Source organism: Natrix helvetica (assembly GCF_964273705.1).
Source record: "Natrix helvetica genome assembly, chromosome: 1".
NCBI lineage: Eukaryota > Metazoa > Chordata > Lepidosauria > Squamata > Natricidae > Natrix > Natrix helvetica.
The window spans coordinates 198,834,716-198,844,645 of record NC_138548.1 but is presented as its reverse complement, the minus strand read 5'-3'; the positions used below and the strand labels follow the sequence as shown (position 1 = coordinate 198,844,645).

Sequence of the window (9,930 nt, the reverse complement as noted above, 5' to 3'; positions counted from 1 at the left end):
ATAAGCAACAGAGATCCAGAGGCGACTAGACAAATGTTAGAATCTCACAAGCGCGTCGACCCTCAAACACAATGTGCTAAGAAAGAAGCTAAGAAGCAAACCGGAGCCATGGGAGGAGCAGGGCCGAAGATTGGTCTTGTGGAGAGAGATCTTCAGCAAATGCTTTCAGCGCTCCAGACCAGATCTAAAGATGCTTAAGTTATTATCTTGGAACGTGAATGGAATGAACTCCCCACAAAAAAGGAAAAAAATATTTTATTATTTGAAGCAATTTAATAATGATGTGGTTTGCCTTCAAGAGACTCATATTAGGCTGCAAGACCAGAAGTACTTAGTGAATTCAAAACTGGGAACATTTTATGCTGCCTCTGATTTGGTAAAGAAAAATGGTGTGGTGATATATATAAATAAAAGATTTTCAACTAAAGTTATAGAGGCAGATGACGCTGGTAGATATATAGCAATTCAATTTGATATAGACTTCGGTTCCATTTTGGTGCTAGGAATATATGCTCCTAACCAACGCCAAGAAAGTTTTATAAGATGCTCCATTTAAAAATTTTAGACTGGAACTTTAAAAGTATTCTAATAATGGGAGATTGGAATGGAGTGATTTCTCCAAAGATAGACAAGAGTACAAAGACGAAATTCACTACCAAATTACCAAAGGCTTTTTTTGATTTACAAGATGATTTGAAATTAAAAGATGTTTGGAGGACGCAACATCTAAATGAGATGGATTTTTCTTTCTATTCAGATAGACATAAATCCTTTTCAAGGATTGATTTCTTTTTGTTAACACCGGATCTAATTCCTAAAGCCAAGAAATCCAAGATTTTCGCCAGGATACTTAGCGATCATAGTCCGGTGTGGTTACAAATTGAATTAGGGATGAGGCCAAGAAGGTCTTGGAGAGTAAATGAAAATTTATTTAGATATGAAAAAAATGTTGATGAACTTAAAAAACATATGAAGGAATTTTTCAGTTTTAATATGAATAAGGGCACTCCCATTGAAATAGTTTGGGATGCAAGTAAAGCTTATATGCGTGGGGTCCTGATACATATGAACTTTAAACATAAACAAATTAGACAGAAAAGGAGAATGGAATTGGAAGATGAAATAAAACGCAAAGAACAGCTGCTTATAATAAACCCGAATGACCAGGCGCTCCAGATGGCGCTAAAGCTGTTGAAAGATCAATTTCAGATGCTTATAGCAGAACAAACAGCAACCAATTTGCAATTTGCTAAACATAACACCTTTGCCAACGCTAATAAACCTGGTAGATGGTTAGCATATACTTTGAGAAGGAATATGAATGACAGAATTATTGATAAAATTGAGTTTCGAGGGAAGATGGTATATCAACAAGAGTTGATTAAAAAATCATTTGTGGACTATTATACTAAGCTATATGTACAGGATAATATACAGAACAAGTTAATAGATGATTTTTTGGAAGGAAAAAGGGTTGCAAAAATCTCTGTGCTTCAAAAGGCAAATTTGGAACGTCTTATAACCGCTGATGAGATCACTTTAGTTATAAATCAACTTAAATTAGCTAAGGCTCCAGGGACTGATGGTTTGACTGCAATGTATTATAAAACTTTACAACTGGAAATGATTGAATATCTTACACAACTATTTTGTAATATACAACAAGGAGGTAAAATACCTCCCTCATGGAAAGCGGCTTTTATCTCATTGATACCTAAAGATAAAGAGGGCCCTAAGAAACCAGAGGATTACAGGCCGATATCTCTTTTGAACACAGATTATAAAATATTTGCTAAGGTACTAGCCAACAGATTGATGCCGGTTATTCAAGAGATTATTCATCATGATCAAGCAGGATTTATTGAAGGCAGACATATGAAGGAGAATGTAAGGCAACTCATAGATTTAATTGACTATCTTGATAAGAATAAGCAGATCTCGGCAGCGCTGGTCTTCTTGGATGCAGAGAAGGCCTTCGATCGAGTGAATTGGAACTTTCTAACCAAGACTTTGGAAAAGATGGATATGGGACCACGATTGCGACAGGCGATTGGAGCAATTTACCAGCAACAAAATGCACAACTTATTATTAATGGAAATTTGTCAACAACTTTCGAGATACAAAAAGGCACAAGACAAGGTTGCCCATTATCCCCATTGTTATTTATTTTAACTTTGGAAGTCTTGTTGAACACAATTCGGGACTCAAAATCCTTAGATGGCATAGCTATCAGGCAAAAGGAATACAGAACTAGAGCATTCGCCGATGATCTGGTTGTTACCCTTTCACATCCTTTGAAATCAATAATCCAGATGAAAAATATCATAATAGAATTTGGCATGGTGTCTGGGTTTAGACTAAATCAAAACAAAACGAAAATGATGGTTAAAAACATGACAGAGACTCAAAGAAAGAGACTTGTAAGTTTAGCAGGTTTTGAAATAGTTTCTAAAGTTAAATATTTAGGAATACAAATTTCAGAATCAAACACAAAACTTTTCTCAAATAACTATGAAGTGTTGTGGCAAAAGATACAGAAAGATCTTGAAGCGTGGAAAAAGTTACAATTGTCTTTGCTTGGAAGGATCTCAGCAATTAAAATGAACATTCTACCTAGATTTATCTTTCTATTCCAGATGATTCCGGTGCTTAAGTCAGATAAAACCTTGTTAAATTGGCAAACAACATTAAATAAATTTGTTTGGAAGGAGAAAAAACCGAGAGTAAAGATGAAGATTATGCAAGATACACGTGAAAGAGGCGGCCTCAGACTCCCAAACCTTCGATTGTATTATGAAGCTGCGGTATTAACGCATGTAGCAGATTGGTTCGGGAAAACAAAAATGGAATTGCTGAATATAGAAGGCCATGATCTTGTTCTGGGATGGCATGCATGTCTTTTTTATGAAGACAGGGTGGATAAAGTGTTCAACAACCATGTTCTCCGTAGTGCCTTGATGAGAATATGGAAGAAGCACCGGCCCAATTGGGATTATAAAATACCGCTTTGGTTGGATCTTGCAGACACCATGGGGATTATGAATATTAAGTCACTCGGGGGTTGTTTATATAAAGATGTGCTTATTGCTGATGGGGGCGAATGGAAGTTAAAAACTTTGGAACAGCTGTTGGAAGAAGGAATTACTTTAAATTGGTTACATTACATACAGCTTCAGAAGAGATGGGAAGAAGATCGCAGGGTCGGTTTTATGGATAAAGAAGTGGAACTGATTAAGCAGATAAAAGAGACTGGTCCAAAACAAGTTAAAAGAATATATAATGTACTGTTAGAAAGAGACTCAGAAAGTGAATTGGTTAAGGATTGTATGATTAAATGGGCTCAGAATTTTGGTGAAGTGGTTATGTTGGAAACGTGGGAAAAAATATGGGTTCAGAATGTTAAATTTACACAGTCACAGAATTTAAGGGAGAATTTCTATAAAATGTTTTATAGATGGTATTTAGATCCTAAAAAATTATCATGCATGTACCCAAATGTTCAACCAAAATGTTGGAGATGTGGGTGTCTAGATGCTACCTTTTTTCATGTATGGTGGACTTGTAACAAGGTTAAAGCTTTTTGGATAAAAATATGGTGGGTTATGCAGAATGTATTTAAGAAAAGAATACAATTCACTCCACAAATGTTTTTATTGGGTATAGTTAAGGATTTTACCAAAGGGGAAACAAAATTGGCCTTGTATATGGTTACAGCAGCTAGGTTGTTGATTGCGCAACATTGGAAAAAAGACTTTTTGCCGACAATTGATCAATGGATTCAGAAGGTGGCGGGGTTCGCTGAAATGGCAAAAATTTCAGCTTTCTTAAAAGCTCAGAAACAGGAGGATTACACACAGGAATGGGCAAAATGGATTGATTATATACAGAATAAATACCAGACTAGGAGTTATTATCTAGCCTTTAGGTAAGAATGTTTAGACCGATAGATGATCAGAGTAAATAGTATATGGGATGTTTGGAATTGTTAGAGTGGTATACAGCGGAAGTCAGGGGGGTGGGTTTGTGTGGGAGGTGGGGGAGGGTTAGGGTGGAGGATGGGGCAATATATATGTATGAATAAATTAGAAGATGGGACTAATGAAACATTGTTAGGCTAGGAGAAATTTATATTAAGAGTTATAGATGTTAAATTAGCTTAGAAAATGATCAATGTGTTATTATTAATTTAAGAGAAATTTATATAGTGTTTGTTGGGAGGAGAGGGGTTATGAGTAATCTATTTTAAGATGGGGGGAGGGGAGGGGGTAAAGTGTTTGGTATAATATTTGAATGTGAATTTTTGCGGGGGGGTTGGGGGGGTATAGCATTTGTATGAGATTTATATTGTGTGGAGGGGGGGTGAAAAGGGGGAAAATTTGTTTGTATAAAACTCTTTTAATAAAAAAAAAAAAAAAAAAGATCACGTGAAGTGTTAATACCACTTTATAATGCCTTGGTAAGGCCACACTTGGAATACTGCATTCAGTTTTGGTCACCACGATGTAGAAAAGATGTGGAGACTCTAGAAAGAGTGCAGAGAAGAGCAACAAAGATGATTAGGGGACTGGAGACTAAAACATATGAAGAACGGTTGCAGGAACTGGGTATGTTTAGCTTAAGAGAAAGAAGGACTAGGGGAGACATGATAGCAGTGTTCTAATATCTCAGGGGTTGCCACAAAGAAGAGGGAGTCAAACTATTTTCCAAGGCACCTGAGGGTAGAACAAGAAGCAATGGGTGGAAACTAATCAAGGAGAGAAGCAACTTAGAACTGAGGAGAAACTTCCTGACAGTTAGAACAATTAATCAGTGGAACAGCTTGCCTCCAGAAGTTGTGAATGCCCCAACACTGGAAGTCTTTAAGAAGATGTTGGATAGCCATTTGTCTGAAATGGTATAGGGTTTCCTGCCTAGGTTGGACTAGAAGACCTCCAAGGTCCCTTCCAACTCTGCTATTGTATTGTATTGTATTAAATGCTGCTGCCTCATCATATGTGGCTTCTTTAAAAACAGCAACAGAATATTTTCCCCAAAAATGCAAAAGAGATTTCAGAGAAAAACTGGAAAAATGTTTAAAGGAAATAAGGGCTATTACCAATATGCTTCATAGATAACGAAACTGAAACACTTATTTTCCATTTCTAAATACTTGCATCAAATGCGTAGGATTAATAGGATGAGTTTCATTTTTTTTATTACAAAAGGTAGTCTCTTATATTTGTTAAACATCTTTTTTTTATCTGAAGAGCTGACCATAGGAATTCTCACATCATTATTTCAAAAGATTTGCAATCAAAAGATTCCAAAACATTTCTAAAACATGTTTTTGCAAAATAATATTGGAAGAAGACAAAAAACCCTATTCCCTACTTCACATCACAGCTTGGAGGAGGTACCAGTATTTGATACATTCAATTAACTTGTACCAATAGAATAGCAGTTATGCTGTTGGCCCAAGGCTGGGGAAACTTGGCTTCTAATCTAATTTCATTCTGCTGTGGAATTCAGTTAGTTACCCAGGTCTAGCCAGTAACTCTCAGGCTAACCTAGTTCATAGAATTACTGCTATAATAATTTGTGGCAATGGAGAAGAATTACAAATATAAATTTACATACATAGAAGTAAACCATGCTCTCATGAAATAAACTTACTTTGCAATGAAGATTCATCCACCACAGCAGCTGGAGCATCTACGTTGCCAACCAAACTTTGTTCTTTTGTCAATGTAAAAATAAGCTTGGGATAGAAAATGAAACAAAGATGATCTCCAGTGCAAAGATTGTGTCCAAAAAGAATGATATAAATCATATTAAAGCATGAGAAAGGGGGGGGGGTGATTGATAAATAGCCAGGCTCATAGCTAATTCTCTTTTTTCCCCAGTTTGCTAAAACAGGAATAAGCTAGAATTCAATTTCACATTAGCAGCTATTTTTTGGTTACTGCAAACTGGAAATTGTGGTTTAAACCAAATAGTAGTTAAATAACTCAGGATTGTTGTTCAATTATTCAACAAGTGAAAAATGCCTGCAGATATTTTGTACTATAACTGACAAAATGCCCAACTATTGATATTTTGGCAGGACAGGCCATGGGGAACTATAGTTCCAAGTTAAAAATCTAAAGAGCACTCTGACCTGTGATTCATTGGATCAATGTGTTATGGATGGATTTTCATTAGGCCGCTTAGTTTGTATCACTATTACTTATACCTGGAATATCCTTTCTTGTACCCAACCTTTTAATTGTTGCAAATAAAATATCTGCAATGTAGCACTGTTCAGATGCATTGGACATGTCCCACCATGCAACTTGCTAAAACATGAATATTCTTAATCTAGATTACCTGAATTAAACATAATTAACTGGGATTATGCATAGCCCCAAAGGAAAACAAGCTTTGATTTAGTGTGTTCTGTGAACTCAAACTGATCTTATCTATTAAGAGAGTTTACTCTTAACAGATAATTCTTAAATGAGATCTAGTGTGATGTAGAAAATGTTTATCAAGAAATCACAAGCATGAATCTCTTCAGATACTATATTCATGTTGTGATCTTAGATAAGTCATTATCTCAATTTAATTGTCTCACAGGGATGTTATGAGGATGGTTTATAAAAAGAACCATGGGAAGAAATTATTTAAAACTAATAAGCAAGATAGAAAACGAAACAAACAGCTTCTAAATAAATAAAAGGAAAGGAAAAGAAACTTTGTGACCAAAGATTAGTTCTTATGCAATAGGAGAGTATGTAATGGATTTCCTATGCATAGTTTCCTATCAAATTTGGGATCACCCAGGACAGCCAAGCTGGAATATTCTTCTGTTCTCAGAAAATGTAACCATAATGGCTGTACTCATACAACATAAATAGCCATGGAAAACACAAATGAGTCACTTTGGTGTAGTGATTAAAGCATCAGGCTAGACACCTGGACACCACCTTAAGCACAAAGCCAACTGGGTGACCTTGGACCAGTCACTTTCTTTCAGATCTAGGAAGGAGGCAATGGCAAACCACTTCTGAAAAGCCTTGCCAAGAAAACTGAGAATTGGACATGATTGAATGGAAGGGGGGGAAAACCACAACGATTTAACCCATTAACCTAAGTATGAAGACTTGTGGACTTCAACTCCCAGAATTCTCCAGCCAGCTCTGCTCTGCTGGAGAATTCTGGGAGTTGAAGTCCACAAGTCTTAAAGTTGCCAAGTTTGAGGACCTCTGTAATAGGCCCTTACGGGACCTCGTTCCTTGCGTAACAAATTCTTCCCGGCCACCCAGTAGCCTCCTGCCCGGCTTCACAATCTCTCTTACCCTCGAAGCAGCTCTCCGGCTGGACAATGGAGCCAACAGGCGGATCATCGCGGCGAACCCCTTTCGCCTCGAAATAAGCAAGGGGCCTGCACGCCAGGGGGCATGCCGCTTCCGGCTCGGAGTGATGACGTCACTCCTAAACAAAGTGTCAGAGCAGAAACGTTAAAAAGTGCAGGAGGGTAGGAGGAAGTCTTGGGGGCATTCTTGATTTTAAAAAGGATTCTGGAGAATGTATTAAACACTGTAAAGGCGAGGAAACTCCCAAGTCATCTAGATAAAAATAATGATAAATCTATTGACAGATGTACCTATATGCACACCATTCTGTCGTTAACGGAAGCAATCTCTTTTAACCGGAAGTTGACTCTGCCTCACCATGGTCTCTCTCTATGATCCCCATACGCCACACGCGCTTTGAGGCGGCTAGTGGCGGGAGCTAAACTTCTAGGGGGCATGAACCCGACTCGAAACAAGGCGGAAGTCGGAAAGGAGAGAGAGGGTTGGGCAAAGCCAAACTGACTTGTAAAATTGTGTAGGATTCTGGGAGTTGAAGTTCTCACACAGCTTAAAGCCGCCAAGTGGAAGAACTCTGTCCTAGGGAGGGCGATGCTGTGACTTGAAGGTCGGGCTGAAGGAGTTCCACATTCAAATCCCCACTTAGTCACCAAGTTCATTACGTAGCCTTGGGATGATGTCACTCATTTTGTTTTTAATCCACTTCACAGGATTGTTGCAAAAAACATGTAACGGTTAGCAGACAACTATATTTTGTTCCCGGTGGAGAGGAAATAATAAAAGAATGAATATAGAATATAGGAACAAAGGAACAGAAAGATAGAATGGAAAGAATAAAATTGTTATTATTAAGTATGTTTTGCCTGTATATAACTGTTCTTTTGCTTGTTATTGTGGGAAGCCACCCCCTCCCAGAAGAATGACATATTTTAGGAAATATTAAAAAGGCAGAATATTATATTTCCCTAAAGAAGAAATAGAGAAACATGTTCTTGGAGACAGAAAACAGCCCCCAAGTCTTTCTTAATATCCCCCAGCAAATACTTTGTACTCATTGAGAAAGATTGTGCCAGCCTATCTATAAAACAAAAGACCTTCAGCTCCGGGATGATTTGATTAAGGCATGATCCCTCAGGACATAATAGGATTAATCATTTAGCAGCAGAGCTCATTACATTGCACAGGCTCCTTAGGATTTTGCATCAGCCAAACTTCAACCAAGCTTGGCTCAGACAAATTCCTAGAATTCATACATGGCACCATGGGAATTTGACAACAGCCAATAGAATATGTGTTCTTGCACAGGAACAGGAAGTTCAAGTGCAAAGCCCAAGAGAAGGTATAAAAAGCCCCTCACTCTCAACTCCATGTGGTCAGCTGCCCAGGACCATCCATGTAGTTCTGCTTCATCATTAAACCCTCTTTCCAATCAGCCTCCATGTTTCCAGTGTCTTTCTCCAGGCTTGGATCTGAACCAGATGGATATTTCTTCCAACATTACTAAGTTAGCAAATAATGAAGTTTTTTTTTAAAAAAAAACCTCCCCAAGAAGGTTTTCTTTGTGTTAACCATATTCTTAATGCAACTTTAAAACCATTTTGTTGGGCCCATCTTTTTATTTATGACTGTGTTTCTATTTCTAATATGCTGCTTCAATGCATTATGTACATTGTAGTATGTATGATGATACTGCAGCCTATTCAGAAGAAAAACTGAAGGAGGGGATGTTTCTTTTCATTAGTTTATTTTACATAGACACCCCAACATTATTCTTTAGTGGATTAAAAAAAGTCAACTTGCACAGGAAGGGCAGCAATTGAAGTAGGATTAGTTAGCCAAAAGTAGTCCTTTTTATAGCTGCCACCTGTGACAGCTGAGGATCAAGCAGCAACTCTCTGACTGCAACTATATTAAGCATATTTCAGTTACTGTTTCCATTTCAAAATCTCAGGATATTATGCCATCAATTTTAGGAACCTGGCTTGAGATGGCTTCAGGGATTGGAGACTATGCAGCGCTCAGGTTGCCCATCCCTATTGTAGAAAATTACTATAAAGAGCAGTGTAGTGGTTAAGGCATCAGACTAGAAACTGGGACATGGTGAGTCTTGCCTTAGGTACAAAGCCAGCAAGGTGACCTTGGCTCAGACCTTTTCTCACAGTCTTAGGAAGCAAGCAATGGCAAACCATTTCCAAAATCTTGCCAAGAAAATTGCAGGGATTTGCCCAAGCAGTTGTCAGGAGTCAAAAACTGACTCAAAGACACAATAAAAAAGGTGGGGGATTCTAGGAAGTCCAGGCATATCCCACTAATCTTCTGATGTAAGCATCTCCTATCTAGCTACACTATTCTTCAAATGCTGAAATTGGAAACACAGCTTTGCTGAGGTTCATTCTACTTTGTCTAGACAAGAAAATACTGATCTAGAGGTAAAGTTATGTTGGAAAAGTACAGCCTTTTTAACAGCCTTGTGAAATGCATTGCCTGTAATATCCACCTTGCTCTAAGCCAGGGGTGTTAAACTCAAGGCCCATGGATTTAGATCTGGCCCGCGGGGCTGTCCTGGTCTACCCATTGCGAAGAGGAAAGATCGGGCCA

General features: G+C 37.9%; 1 protein-coding gene across 1 annotated transcript in view; it reads right to left on the bottom strand.

The window, feature by feature from the left end:
* MRPL4 (mitochondrial ribosomal protein L4) overlaps positions 1 to 7,734 on the bottom strand; it is a 16,318-nt gene extending 8,584 nt beyond the window's left edge. The window contains exons 1-3 of the mRNA XM_081935886.1: positions 7,626 to 7,734; positions 7,318 to 7,453; positions 5,654 to 5,738 (exon numbers count right to left, since the gene is read on the bottom strand). Of these exons, the coding sequence (XP_081792012.1) occupies positions 5,654 to 5,738; positions 7,318 to 7,365 (133 nt within the window). The 5' untranslated portion in view covers positions 7,366 to 7,453; positions 7,626 to 7,734. The remainder of the gene's footprint in view (positions 1 to 5,653; positions 5,739 to 7,317; positions 7,454 to 7,625) is intronic.
* Between the last annotated feature and the right edge of the window lie 2,196 nt (positions 7,735 to 9,930).